Here is a 25,352-nt window from a genome sequence, read left to right on the forward strand (position 1 = left end):
ACATCACTTTGAGGAATGCAGGAAACCTTAACTGAACCTGGGCACTCAATTCCTTCAAAGGGTCTATCCACTTACCCATCTCCCACCTTCTGTCTTCTCTCACCCGCGATTTATCAGACCTTATTTTAAACGATAGGTCCTGGACCGACAATATAAATGTATTTACTAAGAATGTCATTTACAAAAAATTGAAAAGGTGCTGGGGCATTCCTAGGACCGAATGGCACGAATTGATATTCTCACAAGCCGAATTTGGTTTGAAAAGCTGTTTTCCATTAATCATCTTTGCATACCCACACAAGACGATATGCCCAATGTAAGTCAACCTTAGTAAATACGTTGGCCTGCTTAAGCTGATCCAACATCACTGAATTAAAGGATAATGCCTATCTGTCCCTTATGGTGACTCAAATAATTTAAAGCTCTGTAGACTATACAGGGGCGCAAATCTCTATCCTTCTTTGGGATGAAAAACAAAGGTGATAATATTGGAGAATGAGAATGGCAAATAAATCCATTTGCTAGATAGGCATCCAATTTTTTTTTTTTATGTTCAGTTTCTGATTCAGACCAGGTGTATATTCTACTGCATGGGAGTTTTTCTCTAGGTTCTAAATCTATACAGCAATCGTAAGATGTATGTGGAGGAAGATTCTCTGCATTCTTTTTTAGTGAAAATGTCAAGAAAATCATAATATTCCAAAGGAATCACATTCTTTAAATTAGTGAACTATCCCTCTTCTTCTGGTTTAGTTGCCATAATGAGCTGGCTTTTCAATATTGCCAGCTCCTTTCCATAGCACTCTTCTCTTAGAATACAATTCTTTTCACATTGATCTGACTTGAATTGGACTGTACCACTAGCCCAATCTAAACACTGAGTTTAAATGTCTCTTGTCTCACCACTTAGTCACAGTTCGTCAACTTATGGATGCCATGCTGGCAGTATTCTCCTACCACATGCTATTAAGGAAATCAAGTTATATTTTGTCAAATTTCACAACACCTCCATTATTTTAAAGCGGACAACATATTAACCATTTAGTGCGATTATTTCCTGTGACAGCTCTAATATGCAAATTTGCATCTCTATTCACAATACTGACACGACCAAGCGTCAACTTCATCTTTTTGTTCAGAAAACAATTTCTATGAGTATATTTTAATCCCAAACTTACAGATGAGAGGAAAACCCCAATTCTTCAGAAAGACTATTTCTATAAAGTGCGCAAATGTTTTATTTATCCCAAGTGAGTGAGCGAATGACACCCAGGTAAATTAGTGTCCACAGCACATTTATTGGACACGTAAATATTTGGATCTATAAATATCTCTATATATATATATTGTTAGAACTGGCACCATTGGCGTGGGTCTCCCTTCCATGTTTTGCTGTTGTCTCCTCTCTTTTTTCTGGTATTAGATGCTCTGGGTGCTGTGCCCCTGCCATTCAGTGCCACAGCACGAATGCTCCCTGTGTAAATATAACTGTGAATTGGTATATCCGTGATTGGCTTATTTGGTTTACCTGTTAGTCCCTAGTAGTGTGGCCTGTGTGTGCCCAGGGCTGGTAACCCAAATGCTGCTGATGGGCCTGCAGCGCTGGTTTGCGCCACCCACAGAAGCAGCTTGTAAAGTGTATCTGCAATGCCACTGCAGTGTCTGTGTGAAGTCCAGAACTGCCATCTTGGCTGTGGAGTGCCAACACTTCCCAGCCCCTGAACCTTCCCTTGGCATCATATCAGTCACCCCTATGGTGGGGTGCATTGTGTGTGTAAGGTAGGACATGGCTTGATATGTGTAGCATGTCCTGGTAGTGAATTACACCCATTTCGTTTTTTACTGCTGCAAGGCTACCTGTTCTCCATAGGCTAGAATGGGCAGTCTGGCTATTACATCTTATAGACCTGGCTGACTCAGGGAACATGGTAGAAATTTGAGTTTAGTATGCCTGATCTCAGAATGATAAAATACATCTTTTAGTGAAGTTGGTTTTAATATTCTGTGTTTGAAAATACCACTTTTAGAAAGTAGGTATTTTCTTGCCTAAGCCTTCCAGTGTGCTCTGCTGTTATGTGTATTGTCTGTCTGGGTTTGGAGGTGCAAGGCAGGCTGAGTCAGACCTGGGTTGAATAGAGAGATCTTCATTGAGTACTGGGAAGGGGTAGCTCCTTGACCTGAATAGGGCTGTGCCTGGCAAGGTGAATGCTGGCTCCACCTCCTACTGTGCGTCTTATGGCAGACCCCCTCTTTTTGAAAGGAAGGATGCAGCCCGGTAAACAAAGTGCTCCAGGCCTGAGAAGAACTGGTTCTGGCTGGGTTCAGTGACTAGTGACTTTTTAGAACAAAGACTTTTGGGGTATAAATATCTGTGCCCAAACCCCTGATTTTTGTATTGCTCCTGGATGTCAAGAGGAACCTCTGTCCGTTTCACTGAAGGAATCTGCAGGAGAGGACTGTCCTTATGCTTGTGTGCTATTTCTTGGATTGGTCTGCAGTAGTTCCCCCTGGACTTGGAAGAAGAGGGAAAAGGACTTTGCGAGAACTTTTATTTTGCTAAGCAATCACCCAAGAGCTAGAAGAGAGCTAGCCTCCTGCTGGAGTCACAGGCACATCTGACTCCCCCACCAGCCTCCTGATTCCTCCCAGCGAGGATTTCTATCTGAAGGTGAGGACCCTGTGAGTTCCAGGCCCTCTAGTTCTACTTCAGAGTAGAGAGTGCTAAAATCGTCGCTAACGCCTGTTTGCAAGCCGCCGCAGCTGAAGAGCGTAGGAAAAATCACCGCGCTGCGGCCGCCGAGCGCTCACAAACCAAGAACCATCGTATTGCACGCTTGCGGGCCACAAAGGGCTCGCTAACACACAAAGATCATCGCATCGCACGTTTGCGGGCTGTCGAGTGCTCACTAACCCCGGATCATCGCATTGAGATCGTCACATCACAACATCGCAGTGTGGGTGCCGTGCGTCCGCCATTTTCATTGCATCACACTCGGATCGTTGCTCCCTCGCGGAGCGCCATTTCTTCACACGCCACAGGTCCAGCGCATCATCCCCCCTTGCGGTAAGGATTCAACGCATCGCTGGCCTAGCGTGAAGAAGTTTGTCGCTTTGTCCCGCACGCATCCACAGACCGGCGCATCATCCTCCCTTATGGCAAGAATTCAATGCATCGCCGGCCTTGCATTAGGAAAATCATGGCTACAGCTCGTTTGCGACATTTTGTTTGTTTTGCAACGAAATCCAGGTACTTTGTCAATAAAAGGGTCGCAGAGACCACTGCCTTGAACTGAACTCCTATTTGCACACTTTGAACTATTTTTACAGCATTTCAAGAATAACCCTATTTTCCAGTATTGTGGCTTTTTAACGTTATTGATCTTGTGTTAAGTCTATATATAAAGATACTTATTTTTTATAACTACTTGTGTGGTGTCCCTTTGTAGTGTTCCTCACTGTGTTACTGTCTGTGATCATAAATGCTTTACACACTGCCGCTGAGATAAGCCTAGCTGCTCGTGCTACGTTACCACAGGGTTGAGCAGGGGTTATCAAGGGGTGTAGCCCCCTTACTCTGACTTAGGAAGAAGGGTCTCTACTTGGACAGTGGCCAGCCATTGCCAACTAGAGACCCCCATTTCTAACATATATACATGTATATCTATATACATATATATATAAATATCTATATATATATATATATAAATATACATATATATAGAGATAGAGTGATATATTTAGATAGATAGATAGATAGATAGATAGATAGATAGATAGATAGATAGATAGATAGATAGATAGATAGATAGATAGATAGATAGATAGATAGATAGATAGATAGATAGATAGATAGATAGATAGATAGATAGATAGATAGATAGATAGATAGATAGATAGATAGATAGATGCTGAATTTGCCACTGAATGAGTGCTGGTGCCCAAAGTAACACTCAGAAGCCTGCAGCCGACAGAACTTAGCACGAACGCACTGAATACCAAAGCTTTGTAGTCTTCAGTTCACTTCATTCCTCTTTAATCCACTGCCATACACTCCCTGTCCATTTATCTCACTCTTGCAGGTTCCTGCTTCTCCCTTCGGGAGGGGTTTTACATCTTTCTCTCTGTGTGTTTTTTCTTCTGTTGCTCTTGGTAAATGCCCGGAGTTCAAAAAAAGTGCTGGTCCCCAAAAATACGTTTTGGTGGCGCCCACTTTCAACCACTGGCTCAAATTAAGCACTGATATTATGGATGCAATATTTTTAGGTCGATGTTTTGATCCCAAAATATTGAGATGCAACTCAGGACCTTGTCTCCTGGCTTAAAGCCAGGCAAACACTTTAATAAATCTGCCAGATACTGTTTAACTCATAAAATTTAAAAATGTCTTTGAATACAAATGCTTTAATGTGTGTATTCTTCAAACTAGACAAATGCATCACTCTATACTTCGTCCACACTTCCTTCTCCCAATTATTTATTCATTTGTAAGTTGCTATGTCTAAGACAGGAGGATGACTATAGTAAATGGAATGTGATACATTTTCGTTTTTTGGGGACCACAATCCAACAAAAGAAAAATAACTTGCTCAATATTATTTATCTCGAACATAGCCTTTTAATGGTAGTTATGCCCCCTTGATTTTTCTGTCTACAGCACTTAAGTAGTGCAAAATTAAATAAATCATTTAAGTGCAGATGCGCAAAACGGACCTCATCGCCAGCAGTGTTAAACACAGGGGTTGCCGAACACCAGCTCTGATTATTCTTGATTAATCGTCCTGCCTCGTATTTCCATCGAACTCCACTACCTCTCTGTGCCTTTCTTGCAGGTTCTTTTTGATCCATGCTTGTTGCTTTTGTCACAATTTTCATATCTTTCTCTTGCTCATTCGTTTTCCCTTTTTGCATTTCTCTGTGTTCCTTTGGATTACATCATAGTTATAAAAATAACTTTTGGACCCAAAAGGGAGTGCCCGTACTAAGCATGAACACAAATTAAGCATTGAATTTCTCTCTCTTGTTTCTCTAAGTCTGTCCTCTTTTAAATTATGTCTCTTCTAGCTCTCTGTGTAAGGTCTTTTCTTGGTTTATTTCCATAGTCTCTCTTGTAATCTTTCTTTCTTTTTCTCCTCTTCTCAGGCTGTCGCTTTTTTGTCTCTTTATTTCTCAACCTATTTCTGCTCACTCTCTCTCATTCCCTCAAGGCTGTTTCTCATTTATGTTGACCCTGGTAGGGTCAGCCCTACCCTGTTAGGATATCTTCCTAATTCACGTTGACCCTTTCAAAGGTTAACAGAAATTAAGAGTTTTGCTTAGGTTGTAAACCCCCAAAACGGGATTTTAACACCTCCTCCAGCCCAAAAAGTGCCCTATTCCCAGCACTAAATGCTAATTTAGTACATCTTTTATTCCATGCAGACTACTGTGTGTAACATTAAACAACGTCCCGACTTCTCCACTACGGGCCAATGGGATGTGGTCACAGAGACGGATGGGGTGCAGGAGTCAGCCATCTTTGATGCCATCCTGGTCTGCAGCGGACATCACACTTTTCCACACATGCCGCTGGAATCTTTCCCAGGTGCGTTCCTGTGCTCTAAACCCTTGAAGCAGGTCTGTTTATTGTGGCCAGAAGCTGAAAGTATATGCCTCCTTACATTGCATGCCTTTCTCCTCATGCAATTACAACGCGGTCGTTACAACAACCGCATTGTAACAATGCATACCATTACCCTGCAAGTCATAACAACGACTTGCTCTTGGGTGGGGGGGGGGGGATTGGGGCACTGGATGTTGGAATAGTATAATTTACTATTACAACTGCAGTATGTGCAACAGTAGGGAAGGTGTTGGATTTTAAATCCAACACCTTCTGCCCCTCCGCAAATCGTTGTTACGGTATGCCTTGTTACAATGCAGTCGGTGTAACAACAGCGTTATAATTGCATGCGCTGAAAAGGATTTGTGGTAAACGCTGTTCATCGAAGCAGAACGAAAGAATGTCTGCTCCAGTATAGGTTGCTGCAGAAACCGAGCTAATGATGGAACTTATTTTTTTATTTACTAGCTGCTTTATACTAAGAATACATCTGAACTTTCTCTATTAGATCTGAGCTTTGAGAAAGCCCAAATTGTGGACATTGAATGCATTTCCAAATCATTACACTACACTTCTACCAAATATTGTTGGACTCAACATCCCCTTTTAACTTGACACAGCCTTGTTCGGTTTCTGAGCTGGTGAGAGTCCCTGTATTTCACTCTCTGACTTTTGTCACATAGTAATAGTAAGCTTAGTGTGTATGTAAATGGACAAATCCCAGCTTAATCATTAAGCAAATCTCTTTTGAGCAAGCTCCAGGTGAAAAACCTCACTCTGTTGTGAGGGGTGTCCCAGCGGCAACTGGTAATGTTGATGAGTTGTCGGGCAGATATATGTGCACACTCACTCTCGCAAATGCAAACATGCACCCACCATTCACAAGCACATACATTCAAACACCAACTCACAATAGGCACGCACAAATAAAAATACTTTCATGCATTCAAAAAGCACTTTCCGAGCTGTGGTGGTAATAGAGGCTTTGGGGATGGACTGGACTTTAGGAAAATACTTCTGCCTCCTTTCATTGGCTGACCTGTCATGGCTCAGCCAATGAGAGGAGAACCTTCCTAAACTCGTTACAGAATGGGATGTGATCAGTGAGGCTTCTTGACCCCATCCCACTCTGTGACAAGGCATCATTCAGGGCTTAAACCCGAAGCACCCAGGGCTGACTCTGTCAGTGACTCTCCCACTCACATGGCCTTGCCGTGCTCATGAGGCCACTGCCCACAGGCGTGTGGCATCTGCTGCCTGGCAAAGCTATCCTCCGGCTTCCAAGGGCCTGAGTGCATGTAAAGCACCTGGCTGCCTTGCCCTGACCTAGAAAGTGTCTGTGAGGCTGACCTTTGCTCAGCCTGACACTCATCATGCTTTGGTAAAGAGAGGGGGCAGAGCCCCAGCACCCGTAATGACGGACCACCTCTTTTGTCCCACATCTACGTGGAGACTGGGAGTTCTGGTACATGACTCTTTAAACTCCATGCACCACTGTGGCCACAATACTTAAATATATCTGAAACTTTCCACCAAGAGGACTGTCTCTGAGTCACTGAGGTTCGGATGGCCCATAATATTTTGCTCCTATCAGTTTGAGTTTATTTAACGATTTGCCTGTTGCACCCATTACCTAAAGAAGTAAAGCTTTCACCCCGCACGGCACTTGGTATTACTCCCTCACTTGTTCCTGTGAGTACATCTTTAGTTTCCTCTCTGGGTTTCTCTCTTAATTCTTCATTCAGACTCACATTTGTTATCTGGTTTCCACGTGCATATTTCAATTAATAGGGCACAGAGAAGCAGAACCAAGTATTTTGTCTCTGATTACAAGAAGGTTGGAGTGGTATCCCCAGACAGGATACTGCTCTGCCCGATTACAACTGGTCAGCGGTTCCCACACATGGCTTTACGAGGTGCGGTAACAACAGGTCTGATTTTATAATCCGGAATATCTGGCTAGGAAAATGGCTTGGCACTTTAGATGCCAGATTAGACCATCTGAGCCCCTCCTATGGTACTGAGGGAACCTGAAACAGCCCCTCAGCCCATCCTGTCCACTGAAACCCCTTCTTACATCCTTACACCGAAGAATTAGGAATTCAGAGTGCAATAAGTATCAGAACAGGTCCACATGGTTAACTCAAACATGTCATATTTAGGTTGGAGGATACAGACAGACCAGAAACATTACTTCCAGCCACTCCGTATCCTCATACATAAATCCAGCCAATTCATAAAAGGGTCTTTTGAAGTTGTACAGGATTGATTTCAAAAACTAATTTTATAGTCAGGTGTAGTGATCTCTTGATTATTTAGCTGTCTTCGCCTGTGCCTTTGCCGCTTGGTTTATATGTTTTTTTGTAGCCATACACTATTCTGGAGACTACTGCAGTTAATTACATGTTGCATCAAGTAGCAGTTTCCTTTTTTTCATAATAATATGTCGCTCACCTAACTTCCTTACAGAAGTCACTATTTACCAAACATGCACTTGGTTGAAATCAATTTTCGTATCTCTTGCCATTTCTCCATGCAGGAATTGAGAAATTCAAAGGCCAGTACTTCCACAGCCGGGACTACAAAAATCCAGAGATGTTTGAAGGGAAGAGAATCGTCATAATCGGAATTGGGAATTCTGGAGGTGATCTTGCTGTGGAGATGAGCCGCACTGCCAGCCAGGTGCCGTAACCCTTCAGTTTCTTTCAAAGTTTAAAGAAGCATGGGTGCACCCAAGAATGTCAGATCAGTACAACCAAGCTGCATACTCAGTTTGGATGCCCCGCTCCTGTGATACTCCTTTTCCGAACCTGTTCGCACCTTTTTTTATGTCCGGGTAGACGGCAAGGGTGAGGAGTAAGGAGATTTTAATGACAGGTGTACCTCTACAATGCTGCCCCAACAACGAATGTGTCTGAAAAACACATTCCTTCACCACGCATGCCTTTACCATGCAATTTTGTGGTAAAGCCATGACTGGTAAAGGGATGTGTGGTAAAGATCACACCCCAGCACCCCCAGCCTGAGCCCTAAAAACTACCCCAACCCTGCCCCGAGCCCTAAAAACGTCCCCCTGAGCCCTAAACACAAACCGACCCCCCTAATTCCTAAAAACTTACCGACCCCACCTGAGCCCTAAACACTACCCTGACCCCCCAAGCCTTTAACACTCCTTTGACCCCGAGCCCTAAACACTAACCCGACCCCTGAGCCCTAAACACTAACCCGACCCCTGAGCCCAAAACACTAGCCCAACGCCCCTGAGCCCTAGACACTACCTGACCCTCCAGAGCCCTAAAAATTAACCGACCTCCGAGCCCTAAACTGTACCCCGACCCCCTGAGCCCTAAACACTACCCGACCCCTCCTGAGCACCAAAAACTACCCTGACCCCCGAGCCCCTAAAAGTACCCCAACCCTTCAAAACGACCCCTACCTCCAAAATACAGCCCCAGCCCCACTCACCAGTCTGTGTCCTCCCCCGATCTCTCCTCTCCTTGTGTCCGCCCATCTCAGCATCTAGATCGCGCACTGCCTTAACCACGCACATGGCGTGTTTAAGGCATATGTGTGGTTAAGGCAAGTGTGATTCCACTTGCGGGGAAATGGCACGCAAGTGTGGTTCTGCTTGCGTGTAGATGGCACACGTGGCTCAGCCCGCGTTATAACAACTGTTACCCTCTACTGAATAACTATTTTTTATATCGACCTTCACTTACATCAGAACCACAATATTGACTACCAACATTGTGTTATGAATAGTAAATCTTCGTTTGCCTATCTAAGCTCACCTTAACAATGTTTATAGCTGATATTTGGAGATGTTGCAAGGACTGGTTGATATTTATGTAAGCTTACCTTGACAATGCTGGTGGCTGACTTTCTGGAATTGTATTAAGAACTGGTTGATATTGACCTTAATACTTTGACTTACAGTATTTGAAAGTGAGTTCACACAGGTTGTCCCACTTTGAAGCATCCTTTGCCTAATTTTTTTACTTGCTGTTGTAGATTTTACCTCTGTACATGGAGAGTTTCTGTGTAGGCCCGGCTATTTATGGTCACCTTTCCGTTCTCTCTGGAAATCGCAAGGACCTCACCCACATACACATGTGGCATGCTTCATCATTGGGCTTCTAACACACTGCAGCCTGTTGAGTCCAAGTGGGAACAAGGGTTTTTTTGTTTAATTGTGGAAGCCAGAGATAAATATAAGTGACCTGTTAAAACCATCTAGAACTATCCTAAATCAATTTTTATTATTGGATGTCTTATTTATTTATTTATTTATTTAATTTATATGGCGCGTTATAACCACAGGGGTCTCTAAGCGCTGTTTGTCCAGATTTACGTGATAAGATGTTACATTCACCTGAAACCAGCTGCACGCCTAAGATCTGCTCCATGCTTGTCTAAATAGTACAGTTTTTAGTTTTTTCCTGAAGGAGAGTAGGTTACTTTCCTTCCTGAGTTCTGGGTCCAGTTTGTTCCAAAAAGCTGGGAGCGTGTTGGAGAACGCACGACCCCCCACCGTGGTCAATTTGAAGCGGGATTGGGACAGAAGAGTGGCGTCCGATGAGCGCAAAGTCCTGCCCGGTGTGTAGGGGGATAGTCGGGATTTCAGATATTTTCGTGCTTTGCCATACCGAGCCTTGTGAGCAATGCACAGCCCCTTGAAGACAATTCTCTGACGAATTGGGAGCCAATGCAGCTCCTGCATCAGGGGAGAGGCATGAGCGGTCCTGGGTTTTTTGAAAATCAGCCTGGCAGCATCATTCATCACTCCCTGTAGTTTGTCCAGCAGCCGCTGTGGCAAACCTAAGTACAGGGAGTTCCCGTAGTCCAGCCTTGCCAAAATTGTGGCTGAAACCACATGTCTCAGAGTGGGGAATGAGAGAAGGGCAGAGATCTTCCTTAGATGTCTTAAAAGGCCTATGCAAGTGCCTACTACAGTGGTGATTTGTTTTTCCATGGACAATTTATTGTCCACGTGTAGGCCTAAGCTTATAACCGCAACTGCCGGTTTTGGTGGTACGCCCAGTTCTTTAGGCCAGAATTTCTCGCTCCAAGGGTTGCCCGAGATGGAAATGGGCAACACTTCTGTCTTGTCTGGGTTAACTTTCAAAGAGTTCTCGGACATCCAATTTACTGTGATTTTCAATATGTCCTGTAGCCTAGTGACGGCTCCCGGACCATCATCCAACCGGATGATTATCTGGGTGTCATCGGCATAGTTATACACTAGGCAATCCATCCTATTCAGGAGGGCAATCAGTGGCTGTAGGTAGATGTTGAAGAGTAGGGGTGACAAGGCAGAACCCTGTGGAACCCCACAGGTGATCGGGGCCAAGGTGGAAAGTAGGTCACCCAACTGCACTCGTTGTGTCCTACCCTGCAAGAATGATGTAAGCCATGCATGTGCTGTACCCATGATGCCTAAGGATCTCAACTGCGACAGAAGCTGTTTGTGACACACGGTATCAAACGCCGCGGAGAGATCCAATAGTATCAGGGCGCTCGGTGTTTTCACATCAGCCCGCGTTCTTAGCTCATCTAGAATAGATAGCATAACTAGTTCCGTGCTATGATTAGCACAGGACCCTGCCTGGTTGGTCTCCAGCAGGTTGTTGTTCTCTAGATCGTCCGATAGTAGAGCTAACACATGCTGCTCAGCCACTTTAGCCAGGAAAGGCAACTGAGAGATGGGCCGGAAATTTTTCAGACATTTTATGTCTGCACCCGGTTTCTTCAGTAAGGGGATCAGACGAGCCTCTTTAAGAGCTAGAGGGATCTGACCTGTGCGAAGAGAGGTGTTCAATAAATGCAGGACCTCTTCCTCTATTCCTGGCATTGCCATCTTAAAAATGTCTGGAGGGCAAGGGTCCACCAAGGAACCCGATTTAACACGGCCTAGGATTTTAGAGAGTTCCTGTTTAGAGATGGAAGAGAACTCTACTAGTGGTGGGATGTTCGAAGGGGCAGCAAGGTCAGGTGGGCGAGGGCATTCGAGGGGTGCAGTTTCCGCAATTTCGTCCAGGATGTCGGATATCTTTTTTACAAAAAAGTCTTGAAACCTCTGACAGTCCTCTTGAGTGAAATCGGGCTTTTGCTCTTTGTTCACCCTGAGCTCTGCCAGGACCCGGAAGATTTCTTTTTGCGGATTTCCTGCAGCAGCAATTCTTTCCTCGAAAAAGACAGCCTTTCTAGATTGTATGGCTAGTTTATACTGGGCTAAGGATGAAACATATTCTTGTTTGGGAATGGCGTCATATTTTTTACGCCAAGCCCGTTCCTTCTTCCTGACCCCACGTTTCATCTCCCTTAGGGAGTCATTGTACCAAGGCGCCCCAGCTCCTCTCGCCACCTTCTTCATCCTACGGAGTGGTGCCACCGCATCAATGGCACTCCCCAGTTTATGCTGGAGGTGTCCACATAGTGCATCAACGTTGACATCCTGCTCTTTAGCTGGAGGGTGATGTTCTAAGAGGTGCACCAATTTTTGCCCATCAAGGTTTTTCCATTTGCGGGCCGTTATCCAACCCTCCCCAGATTTAGACAGGGGGCCCCTCAGTATGAGCCTGCCCTTTATTAGAGAGTGGTCAGACCAGGCACAAGGGAGAATTTCCGTAGTGCCCTGGACTGGCATGGTGGTCCAGACTAGGTCGAGCACATGACCTTTCTCATGTGTCGGTCCCTTGACCTGTTGAGTGAGACCCAAGGAGAAAAATGCCTCCTCGATCTGCAATGCTTGTCCTTCTTTTGGGGATTTTTCCCAATGATAATTAAAATCCCCTAGGATCACCATTTTGTCATATCTTGTGCACAGGTCCTGGACCAATCTCAAGAAAAGAGTAGGTCATGTCTTGATAGAATTAAAATCATAAATGGATGAGACAAAGGGGATACTAATTAACCTGTCATACTATACTACCATCAACATGTTTTGGCTGAATCCAAAGTGCCCTATGCTCGTCAGGACTCAGAGTTACTGGTTCAAAATGTAGTACATTGTCCTGGATTGTTTATGTTTATCAAAGGATCTTGACTGCTTTGATTGGAGATGTTCGCTATAGGCTAACCCCATGTAAGAGTGACATTTTGTATAAGAAAAGGTTGTCTGCATAAAGTATTACCCTCACAAGCTACCAAGGTAGCTCAATGTCCAGCAGAGATGCCTCTCTGTTAAACGTTTGAGCTTCCAATGGCTTAGTCATTGTAAATGTCAGGGTACCTTCTGATAGGTCGGCTAGGAAAACCTTTTGAAATGGTGTGCAGTGTAGTCCATTACACTACACTTTTATGCATACATTGTTTTTTAATCAGATTTGGCATTTTGAAGTCTAGCAGTTAGAAGGTAGTGTTCATCCTCTACACTTAGAATAAAAAACGTGGGATAATTATATAATAAATCTCTCTCTCTTTCTGGAAATAGAGTTTCCAAAGCGCTTTACCACAAAGATTACAGAAAGCATCTGAAATTGCAAAGGAATTTTCAGCAACAACAAAATGCTACCCAGGAAGAGGAATTACCAATAGAACTTATCAAATGGTGTGAATAAATAATACAACAGATGATCGCATGTTTAAAGATAGAGCTGAAACTAGTATATGTGGAGACGAAGGAAAAAAGCTTGATAACTGGAATAAAAACGTGATTTGATGAAGAGTGTAGATGCTTAAAAAGCAAAATTAGGAAATGGGAAAGGAGTATAAAAGCTTGCAACAATTTTGAGTCTAAGGCCAAGGGACTGTAAATGATTATTAATTAAAAAAAAGAAGCAGGCTTTACATGCTAAATACTGGAAGACCAGGATTGAAGTTATTGATTCTAAAGATATTTAAAAATTCTGGACCCTCGTCCAGCATGGGATAGGCAAGGATACAGTTAAGGTGAAGTGCCTGGTGTTGGAAGAGCATCAGTTACATAGTTGGAACAAGCATACACAAATGGGTACACAATACCCCATGTCGAGGTAATCCTATAATAGAAGAAGAGACAATGACTGAGTTTTTCCAGCTTGTCATAACGGAAGCAATAAATTCCCTCAATTTTACAACAGCAGCTGGTCACGATAATTTGTCCAGGATGTTTTTTGTTTTTCAAAGAATATTAAAAACAGGTTTATTTCTGGGGGGCTGGACGGGCACTGTAATAAAACATTTTTTTTAAAAGGTGCTGTGACAGATTCCCAAAATTATAGACTGATAAATCTGCTAGATGTGGTAGGAAAGGTATATTCGAAAATTTCTTTGAACGTACTGAAACAGTGAACAGAAACTAAGGGGCAGATTTACAAGCCCCTTGAGCCTCTTTTACGCCGCCGTTGCATCACTTTTGTGACGCAGCGGCGGCGCAAAACCAGCGCCATGCTGCGGGGTATTTACAACATGACGCATCTGGGAGATGCGTCACGTTGTAAAGCCCTGCGCCAGAAGTGGGCGTTCCTGCGCAGGGGGGGGGGGCGTTCCGGTGCAAGTGGCTGAGTGAAATCTACAAGATTTCACTCAGTCACATTTGAGCCTATGCTGCGCCAAAACCCTGCGCCTGCTTGAAGCAGGCGTAAGGATTGACGCAGCATTGTACAGATAGGGCACCCCAGAGCCTTGCTGGAGCTGCGTCGCGCTTGCATGCGTTACGCATCTGTCCATTTTTGCCCGCATCCATGGTGGCGGAGATGTGACGCACAATAACTGGTGCATCCCTGCTGATATGCAGGGATGCGCCAGTTATTGTAAATCTGCCCCTAAAAGTATAATCCCCACTGAAGAGGGCGGTTTCAAGGAGGGGTATTCTACAATTGACCACTGTTTCAGTTTATGGTCCCTAGCACGAAAGTCCCTAGACCTAAGAGACAATTTGTTTTGTTGTTTTGTGGACTTGCATTCAGCCTTTGATTCAGTTAATCGAGACGTACTGTGGGAAGTGTTAGTAAACTATGGGACTCCCAATGGGCTTCTCCATATATTGCAGGAACTGCACAGAGGAAACTGGGCTCAAGTGGAAGTAGATACAGAAGGAGCACTGTCAGAAAAAATAGCAATCAAGATGGATTGTGGCAAGGTTGTGTGTTGGCTCCTCTCTTATTTTCAATCTTTTTAGCGCATTTGCCAAACGCTTTGGGAACGGTGAATAGGTTTAATCCTAAAATGAATGTCTTCCATATTACATGCCTCTTATATACAGATGAATTTGTTATTATAAATATGACAAAAATCGGCCTCCAGAGGAAGTTAGACATCTATTTTGAAACACTAGGCAGTAGGTCTTGCCTTTTGGACTTTATAAGTGTTTAGCCATGCAGCACATTATCCTCTGTGCTACAACATCAACTGTCACTTACGTGCCACCAGTGACATAACGAGGCTACGTGCAACAAGGCTGCACGCATACTGAATGATAGGTGCTACGAATTAAGGAGACAATCAACAACAATCTGTTTAATATTAAACAAAGCTACCCAGGATGTTAAACCCTATTATCAACTACCACAAAAAGGCTATGGCACTCTTTCCAGCTCCTGAGAAACATTTGAACACCAAAGCCAGCCACGCCCTTCACTCACCACGACTCAGATCCTAAAGTCCCACAATTTAGACAACATTAGTCAGAGTCATCTATGCAGCTTTCATGGGAAAAAAACGTGGGTGCTTAGCAAGCAGAAATATTTGTGATACAGGAGAAGAGTTTACACTATGCCCAATGGAAAGGACTGGAACTCAGTAATCTATAGTGAGAAGAAATAGCATGACATTTTTCTGCACTTAGGATCCCAGGGCTTTTACTCACGGTGCCGGGGTAGGTGCACATTACTTTGCAGCCTTGGATTCCTTGTTTTGCAGGCACAGTGCTAAGCTTCTTAAACTTTCTCCAGCAGCTTCCACGTTGCCTCTGTTGTTTGGGTTATACATATGTTGTTATAGGTTATAGTGATTGTAGGGACTAGGTTTTATGACTAATGTTACATATTAGATCGTTCTAACAGAGTCAGTTTCAGATAGCTAAGCCATCAATTAGATTACATATATTTTATAGTCTTATGCATTGGCATGGGCGTCCGCAGACATTTTTCCAGGGGGGGGGGGGGGGCAACGTTTTTACTTCATCACCATCCTCCGACATGATTGAGCACAAGTATTAAATAAACAAATAAAAAAATCTATTAAAACAAAGAGCTTAAATAAACAAAGAAACCCATGGGGTGGGAGAAAAATCATGTGAGGCTTCACAGCAGATTACCTGGCAACCACAATGAAACAGAGGAAAAAACAAACAAGCACTGGCATAGCCAATAGGTCTCGCCTTTGGGACCTTATAAGTGTTTAGCCATGCGACACTTGAAATTGTTGCACCAAGGATATTGTACTAGACATATAACCACTTATAAGGTCCCAAAGGGGAGACCTATTGGCTATGTCAATGCTGTTTTTTTTTAAAAATGACAAGCAGTGCTAAATGGCTCCGGCTGCCACTTAGTCCACCACATACCACGTAGATGCTGCAGCCATCTTTGAATGGTTTTAAAGCCAATTCAAAAGCTGTCACCAGTGTATGTGAATCCCTATCTCAACTGTGAGACTGCTCTCCTGCTTCCCAATTCTGTTAAATACAAATGATGTAAAAAGAACATCCCTTTCTGAGCTGCACGGCTCATCCTACCCACGTTTCATGCATTTGAAATACTGATGGTTTGGGCTTCCCGGAATTCAACTGGTTGAGAGGTAGACAGATGTAGAGAGGTAGAGAGAGGTAAAGAGAGAGAGGTGTAGAGAGACAGAGGTAGAGAGAAGTAGAGAGAGAGGTAGAGAGAGAGAGGTAGAAAGAGGTAGAAAGAGGTAGAGGTAGAGTAGGGAGAGAGGGAGAGGTAGAGAGAGAGGTAGAGGTGTAAAGGTAGAGAGAGGTAGAGGTGTAAAGGTAGAGAGAGAGGTATAGAGATAGAGGGAGAGGTAGAGAGAGAGGTAGAGAGAGAGGTAGAGGGAGAGAGAGAGGTAGAGGTGGGGAGGTAGAGGTAGAGAGAGAGTGGGAGAGGTAGAGAGGGTGAGAGAGGTAAACAGATAAAGAGGTAGAGAGAGAGGTAGAGAGAGAGAGGTAGAGAGAGAGAGAGGAAGGGAGAGAGGTAGAGATAGAGGTAGAGAGATAGGTAGAGATGGGTAGAGAGGGGTAGAGTGAGAGGTAGAGAGAGGTAGAGAGAGAGGTATAGAGAGAGAGGTAGAGGTAGAGGTAGAGGTAAGGAGAGAGAGAGAGAGGTATAGAGGTAGAGAGAGAGGTAGAGGTAGAGAGAGAAAGAGGGGTAGAGAGAGACAGGTAGAGAGAGAGGTAGAGAGAGAGAGAGAGAGAGAGAGAGAGAGCAGTAGAGAGAGAGAGAGAGAGGTAGAGAGAGACGTACAGGTAGAGCGAGAGAGAGAGTGGTAGAGAGAGAGAGAGAGAGGTAGAGAGAGAGAGAGGTAGAGTAATAGATGTAGAGAGAGAGAGGTAGAGAGAGAGAGAGGTAGAGGTAGGGAGAGAGAGAGAGGTAGAGGTGGAGAGGGAGAGAGGTAGAGGTAGAGAGAGAGGTAGAGAGGGAGAGGTAGAGAGGGAGAGAGAGAGGGAGAGAGAGAGGGAGAGAGAGAGAGGTAGAAAGAGGTAGAAAGAGGTAGAGGTAGAGGTAGAGGTAGGGAGAGAGGGAGAGGTAGAGAGAGAGGTAGAGGTGTAAAGGTAGAGAGAGAGGTATAGAGATAGAGGGAGAGGTAGAGAGAGAGAGAGGTAGAGAAAGAGAGAGAGGTAGAGGGAGAGAGGGAGAGAGCGAGGTAGAGGTAGAGAGGTAGAGGTAGAGAGAGAGCGGGAGAGGTAAAGAGGGTGAGAGAGGTAAAGAGATAAAAAGGTAGAGAGAGAGGTAGAGAGAGAGAGGTAGAGAGAGAGAGGTAGAGAGAGAGAGAGGAAGGGAGAGAGGTAGAGAGAGGTAGAGATGGGTAGAGAGGGGTAGAGAGGTAGAGAGAGAGGTAGAGAGAGAGAGGTAGAGGTAGAGGTAGGGAGAGAGGTGTAGAGAGGTAGAGAGAGAGGTAGAGGTAGAGAGAGAAAGAGGGGTAGAGAGAGAGGTAGAGAGAGAGAGAGAGAGCAGTAGAGAGAGAGAGAGAGGTAGAGAGAGACGTACAGGTAGAGCGAGAGAGAGAGAGAGAGTGGTAGAGAGAGAGAGAGAGGTAGAGTAATAGAGGTAGAGAGAGAGGTAGAGAGAGAGAGAGGTAGAGAGAGACGTACAGGTAGAGCGAGCGAGAGAGAGAGAGAGAGTGGTAGAGAGAGAGAGAGAGATAGAGAGAGGTAGAGAGGTATAGAGAGAGGTAGAGTAATAGAGGTAGAGAGAGAGGTAGAGAGAGAGAGGTAGAGAGGTAGAGGTAGGGAGAGAGAGAGAGAGGTAGAGGGGGAGAGGGAGAGAGGTAGAGGTAGAGAGGTAGAGAGAGAGTGGTAGAGGGAGAGGTAGAGAGGGAGAGAGAGAGAGGTAGAGAGATAGGTAGAGAGAGAGAGAGGTAGAGAGGGAGAGGAAGAGGGAGAGGAAGAGAGAGAGGTAGAGAGAGAGAGGTAGAGAGAGAGGTAGAGGTAGAGTGGTAGGGAGGTAGAGAGAGAGAGGTGGAGAGAGAGAGGTAGAGTGAGAGGTAGAGAGAGAGGTAGAGGTAGAGAGAGAAAGGTAGAGAGAGACAGAGGTAGAGAGAGAGAGAGAGAGAGAGAGAGAGAGATAGCGAGAGGTAGAGAGGTGTAGAGAGTTAGGTAGAGGTAGAGGTAAAGAGAGACAGAGAGAGAGACGTAGAGAGAGAGGTGTAGAGAGGTAGAGAGAGAGAGGTAGAGAGGTAGACAGAGAGGTAGAGAGCGAGAGGTAGAGAGAGAGGTATAGGTAGAGAGGTAGTGGTAGAAAGGTAGAGAGAGAGAGGTGGAGAGAGAGAGGTAGAGAGAGAGAGGTAGAGAGAGAGGTAGAGAGAGAGGTAGAGAGGGAGAGAGAGAGAGGGGGGGAGAGGTAGAGAGAGAGAGGTAGAGGTAGAGAGGTAGAGGTAGAGAGAGGGAGGTAGAGAGAGAGAGAGAGAGAGAGAGAGAGAGATAGCGAGAGGTAGAGAGGTGTAGAGAGAGAGGTAGAGGTAAAGAGAGACATAGAGAGAGAGACGTAGAGAGAGAGGTAGAGAGAGAGAGGTAGAGAGGTAGAGAGAGAGGTAGAGAGAGAGGTAGAGAGAGAGAGGTGGAGAGGTAGATTGGAGATCCTAGCATTTCCAGAGCATTAAAGGCACTACTCATTTGTAACGTCATTCCTTTCACAGCACACAACTAGGGCCCTCAAATACAAAAGGATGTTGTGGTCATAAAGCTTACAATTTGCAGCATCACAATGGTTGCTACTGCAAAACCCCTTTTTAGAGTTGTGTATAACCTTGATGATTGACAAAAGGGGTTCTGCATCTTACATCATATTGGAATTTGGAGGGGCAGTGGAAAGGGTGCTATCTTCAAATTGCAATTTACAATGACATATATCAATGGTTTTCAAATGCAATGGCAGTCGCAAACCGTTGATCTGATACCAACACTGAGCTGCAGTTGGTACATGATTCAGAAACGAAAAGTTGGGACAGTGGGACAGCTTTCCCTTCGTGAATCATGTCAGGCGACAGTGAGTATAGACAGTGGTCCAGGGGCTACACTCGATACTGCAATGAACATGAGGGACTGCCCCTTTGGAGCTCAAGGCGTAAACTCTTTAATCCATCTCATATGCAGACCCTTCTGTAATACTAGTGCTTATGGTGCAAACAGGCATATCGTGTGTGGTGCAGACACTTCTGTTCAGTTTTAACTCTTTTTCAGTTGTCAACAAAATATTTTAATTCATATTTTGGTTTCCATTGTTAACTGTTTTTTAATATATCCATTATTTTATTTTATTTTAGAAATAATGGATATATTAAAAAGCGTATAACAACAGTTAACAATGGAAACAAAAATATGAATTAAAACTGATTATTACCATGGAAAAGAAATTGATGAAACTTTAATGTTCGCTGAAAAGTGCACACATCCATCGGAACAGAAGTGTCTGCACCACACACGATAGGGTATACGAAAGGGCAGGGCACCTAAAGAGTAGGTACCAGGATGTAGTAGCGCCAACAAAAGAAAGGAATATAGCTTGAGTACGAATAAATCACGAGTGCACAGAAGGACTTTCCTAATTGATCGCGCAAAAATCAGGCAAACACACCCATTGCATCTCTGGGCGAATTGTGTAATTCGGTGCTGGCGTTAATGAGGCTTTGATGGTTTTCACCCCTTCCTAGGGCCCCTGGCTGCAGCTCCACTCTTCCTTAGCTTGAAAAATGTGCCCCCCTCCCCCCCCCGAAATTTGACTCTAGGTGCGCCTCTGCTTCAAGCTGTGGGAGCAGCCAGGGCTGGACCTTCTCTCTTGCCCATCAGCAGGACCGTCATTGCAAGCGCTTTCTCACGTTTTTAAAAGTGACGGCTCTGCTGACAAACACCACTGTGGGGGCTGTCAATAGTGACGGACTGGTGTTCCAGGGGGGGGCAAGTGCCCCCCCTTGCCCTCCCCTGCGGACGCCAATGTGCATTGGACATAGATTGCAGATGACACAGATCTCACATTGTCAGGGCTGTAACATGCAGGGCAGTTCTTCATGCTTGCGCGTTTCACATGAAAGCACTCTGTCTCTCTGGTTTCACAAAATTACATACCCATAGGACTGAACAGTTATTATCCAGTTTATTTAAATCTCACAGGAACGGGGATCTGACTGCAGGGAACTCCTTCATGGTTGAGCATCACACACCAGCCGCTCTTTTGGGTTACACACAAAGGGGCATATTTACGTCTTCTGGCGCATCTCTGCAAATCAGCAGGGATGCGCCAGAACAGATGTGTCACGCAATCCCCCCCTTGCGCCACCATAGATGCGTCGCATTTTTAAAAATGCGGCGCACCATGGTGCAAGGAGGGGCAGATGAGTGACGCATCTTGAGGCGCACGGGCGGTGCATTGCTGGAGTCGCATCGCAAGAGCAACGCAACTCCTGCAATGCACAGGGGCTGCCCATACTCAACATGGTGCCTCAGTCCTTACGCCTGCTTCAAGCAGGCGTGAGGATTTGACGCAGCAGCGTCGTAAAACTGACGTCAGTTATACGGGGCTCTCCTGCGAGGGAACGCCCACCCTGTAACAGAACGCCCACATGAAACCTGATGCAGGTTTCATGTGGCGCAGGGCTTTACAACGTGACGCATCTGCCTAGATGCGTCACGTTGTAAATAAGTAGCAACGTGGCGCATGGTTTACGCCGCCGCTGCATCACAAAAGTGATGCAACGGCGGCGTAAAAGTGTCGCAATGGGCTTGTAAATCTGCCCCTAACTGCTTGTGCTGCAAACATAGAATCAATCACCCTTGAATGAACTGCCAATGGCAAGTGGGCAGAAGGTGTCCCTGACTTTCACAACACTGATAGCAGCACCTCAGTGTTGTTACTTATGTTTACTTTGCCCTCTGAAACTTGTCAATGCATGTAGCAATTTACAAAATGAAACTTAGCTGACCTTTTTTAAAGCAATAATAAAAGTATCTTTCTGCAGTTGAGAGTTCATATTTGCATAGGACTATTGCTATTTGTAACTTGACTACACTAAGATGAGTACATGTGCAGTAGAATATTTCATACAGAAACGTAGTAAACAAACTATCACTTTATTTAAGTTAAATGTTGTAACCATTCCATTTTCTACCTAGAAGTAATTTCCTAACACCTGCCCGTTTGCAAGTTTATACAGCTGAGGTTCCAAGACTGGATTAACACTTAGGGACCGAGGGGGACTGTTTTTTTGGAGCTTGGCAGGCAAAGCCTAGGCGCGGGGGAGGGGGTCGAAGAGAGCTACAATTAAACTCCACAGTTTCAGAAGAGGGAGCGAGGAGAGAATAGGTGCAGCCTGTTGGGATTTTCCGTCGTGTTTTTATTTCAGCAATGTTGTTGCTTTGTACTGCAATCGGTACTTAATATAAAAACATTCTAATTAGGCAAATATAAATGCTCCTTTTGGTTACAACGTTAACATTGCGACATGTGTATTGTTTCCGGCCAGATTTGCTTGCATGTACACAGTGATAAAAAAGTTACACATAAAGCATCGTAGAGGAAGGGAAAGCAGGTCAGCATTTCCCGTAAAATCATAGCTGCTTTGGGGAATGCTGGTTTAAAATGTTAAAATGAAAAACACAGCCTTACCTTGTTCGTCCTCGCTAACACAAGACTATATAGGGGCACATGCATCAAGGTAAATTGCATTCGGAAACGGTGCGAATCGCAAAATTCGGCCGTTTGCGAATGCAATTTCCTTTTTTGGGATGCATCATGTTTTTTTATTTTTTCGCAATTTATGGAATCGCAATTATGTTGCGATTTCTCAAACTGCGATTGCATTTAAGAAATCGCAATTTGAGATTTCTTAAATGCAATGCATCACACTTTAGAAATTGCGAGTTCGCAAATAGGGAGAGGTAAATTACCATGAAGTTCACCTTCATGGTAATTTGTGAAAACTTTGAAAAATGCACAAAAGTGCATTTTTCAAAGTTTCATTTTACACACACACATGCCCTTGGGGCATGTGTGTGTGAAAAATGTTCTTAAAGTTAAATTTCAGGGGGACCCCCCTGCACCCTTGAAATAGCATTCTCATTTTGCGATTCCTTAATTGCGAATCGCAAAATGAGAATGGCTTCCCATTCATTCCTATGGGCCTCTACGCCCATAGGAATCAATGGGAAGGGATTCCTTAATTGCGATTCGCAAATTGTGAATCGCAATTAAGGAAATTTAAGAAATCGCAAAAAAAATTGCGATTTCTTGATGCATAGCCGTTTGCGATTTCTTAATTGCGATTCCTTAATTTTCGCAATTAAGAAATCGCAAACGGCAACAATGATACATGTGGCCCAAATAGCATACACCTCTTGCCGATTAAGGCCTAGATGTTCAAGCCTTTTGCGAATCGCAAAGGCCGAAATTCGCAGAATTGCGGCCTTTGCTAGTCGCAAACGGTCTTTTTCCATGTTTTGGCATGCATCAAAATTTCGCAAAATAAGGAATCGCAAACATTTGCGATTCCTTATTTTGCCATAGCATTTAAGGAATCGCAATTTTTGCGATTCCTTAAATGCTATGTATGTAGCATTTTTAAATTGCGAATTTTGGTTAAGAAATCGCAAATTAACACCATCTTGTAGTTGATGTTAATTTGCGAATTCTTTTGAAAATGCACAATTTGGCATTTTTGAAGGCGGCATGTGACGCACACACATGCCCATAGGGCATATATGTGCGCCATATGCACACACATGTACATTTCAGGGGTTCTGCAGGGTGTCTTTGAGACACCTCTGCACCCTTGAAATTATTCTCAATTTGCGATTAGCAAATTGCGAATTCGCAATATGAGAATTATTTCACAATCATTCCTATGGGCCTCCTGGCCCATAGGAATGCATGGGAAATTATTCCTTATTTGCGAATTCGCAAAATGCGAATTCGCAAATAAGGAAGATTAAGGAATCGCAAAAAATTTGCGATTTTTTACATACATTCCATTTTGCGAATTCTAAATAGCGATTCCTTAAAAATCGCTATTTAGGAATCGCAAAATGGAATCTTGATACATCTGCCCCTAAGTCCTTGAAGTTTAAAGCATGTTAGTGCGTGGGAGGAGGGAATCTTAAACATGCAGTCATTTGAATTAATTCTCTGCCTCCAGCCAGCTTGCCATGGGGTCCCGATCATCAGATATAGACCAGAGCCTTTGTTAATTTTGCTTGCACGTGGAAAGTACAACAGAGGAAGAAGGTTACGGGGCTGTAATACGGCCATTTGATTTTCCGCCCCAGCCAAGTTTAGTTTACTGCGAAAACGTAGACATCACTCGTCTCACCATGCTGTCGCAATCGAGGACATACACACATACCAGACGGAGAGCCTTTTTAATATTGCTTGCATCTATGGGTAGTTTCAGGCAGATGATAACAAAATATCCCAGAGAAACGTGATAGAAAGAATGAAAATGCACCTTTGGCCATCTGCTCAGAAGTGGTGTTGTGCACTGTGCCATCTCGCTAGGGGTGGGTGGTATCTGCCTAGTCGCGCTACGCAAAGCTCTGCGACACTGTAAAAAATCTCTGCGAGCACGCAGAGTTCCGCGAACACGCTGAATTGCTTGTTCCGCACTTTCACAATGCTTTTTTCCTGTTCATGAACGCTGTTTGCATGCTTGGGGGAAATATCTTGCGAACTCGCATTTTGTAAGCATGAACAAGCAAAAAATTCTGCAAAGCAGCGGATTGCAGAATTTTTGCCAATTCCGCGTTCTCCGCGGAACGCAAAATTACCCAAATTACCCAAATTCAGCGAGCGGAATGGAATTTACCACAGAGGCCTACATCTCACATGCCTCCTGCTCCGAGTACCCCTTGACTGAACTGCCAAAAGTTCCTTTCCAGTGAACTGAGTAAAACAAATTGAGGCACAAATCACAAGGCGGATGTCAAACCAAAGCCGTGTGGCAAAAAATGAAACCAGCTGAGGCTGTGCACCTTTCTTTAGACAAGCTGCGTCTAAAGAAAGTGGCACGGCCCCCATTATAGGTAAAACGCAGAATGGGGTGCATCTAGAAAAACATAAACATATGAATGAAAACCTACCGTGTAAGGAAACTGTGGTTGGCCGGTCTTCCTGGCTTGCAAACGGAAGTGATGTAGCGGGAGCACCGGCTAATAAGGAGCCATGAAACAAGAGCAGTGGAGTTTTGAGCCAATGAAAAGCAGCAGCTGTAAATACACTCCGAGGAGTGATTACTGCAGGTCTTGCAGACTGCGCATGCACGCTGATGCTCGACCTAATACCATACTATAAATATGGATGAAACCAAAGGGCTTCTTTTAAGTAAACTAAATTCTAAATTTAAATGGTACTTAGATAAAACAGAAGTTGAGGTATAAATACCTAGGGATGTGGTTTGGAAAGAATCTACAATAGAAAGACCACTTTGACTACCTACATGTAAAGGCATTAATGTTGGCTAGTGAGCTTAGGAAATACAATAATGCATATGGTGGGATCACCTTAAGACCAGTCCTAGTGGCCTACTTGGCACTGATCCGCCTTCATTTTCAGTATTGGGTAATACTACCGTCTATAAGTGGTAAGTTGAGTAGGAACTTGAAGAAGGCAGATGTTTAAAAAATGTTTGTAATTGCTGCCTTCCACGAGGCTTAAAGCGGTAGGGTAGGAAACCGAGTTAACTGCCTGGAGTTACCCAGCCTATACAGAGGTGATTAGATTTTGAAATCATTTGGAACAAAACCTCACTCAAAGAATCTCCAAGCTCTGTCATAAGGAGAATATGTAGAGTGAGTTAAGATGGGCTCAGTCTGTCTGATTAACGCTAAGGAAGACACAGAAGATGTTAAGACTGAGAAGACTTAACATGTGTGCTGCATTCTGCAGCACACATAGAAACAGCAAAGTGACAAGCATGATTGTTTATGTGCAGGAATGTGTGCCTTCCTGCACACAAACAATCATTAAAAAAAATGACAATTTGCAACTTCTTTGTGTGCTGCATTTTGCAGCACACATAGAAGCTACAAATCGCCATTTGTGATTGTTTATGTGCAGGAACGGACTCCTTCCTGCGCATAAACAATCATTCCCTCTACCTAGGCACCCTTGCTCTATGGTACAAGGGTGCT

General features: G+C 44.2%; 1 protein-coding gene across 4 annotated transcripts in view; it reads left to right on the top strand.

Annotated features, from left to right (window-relative positions):
• Positions 1–25,352, top strand: part of LOC144754038 (flavin-containing monooxygenase 5-like) — a 289,281-nt gene that overhangs the window by 178,599 nt on the left and 85,330 nt on the right. For all 4 annotated transcript variants that reach the window (XM_078641572.1, XM_078641559.1, XM_078641565.1 and 1 more), the window contains 2 exons: positions 5,419–5,581; positions 8,139–8,281. In XM_078641572.1, coding sequence (XP_078497698.1) covers positions 5,419–5,581; positions 8,139–8,281 — 306 coding nt within the window. The remainder of the gene's footprint in view (positions 1–5,418; positions 5,582–8,138; positions 8,282–25,352) is intronic.

This window comes from Lissotriton helveticus, chromosome 1_1 (assembly GCF_964261635.1).
Source record: "Lissotriton helveticus chromosome 1_1, aLisHel1.1, whole genome shotgun sequence".
Lineage (NCBI taxonomy): Eukaryota > Metazoa > Chordata > Amphibia > Caudata > Salamandridae > Lissotriton > Lissotriton helveticus.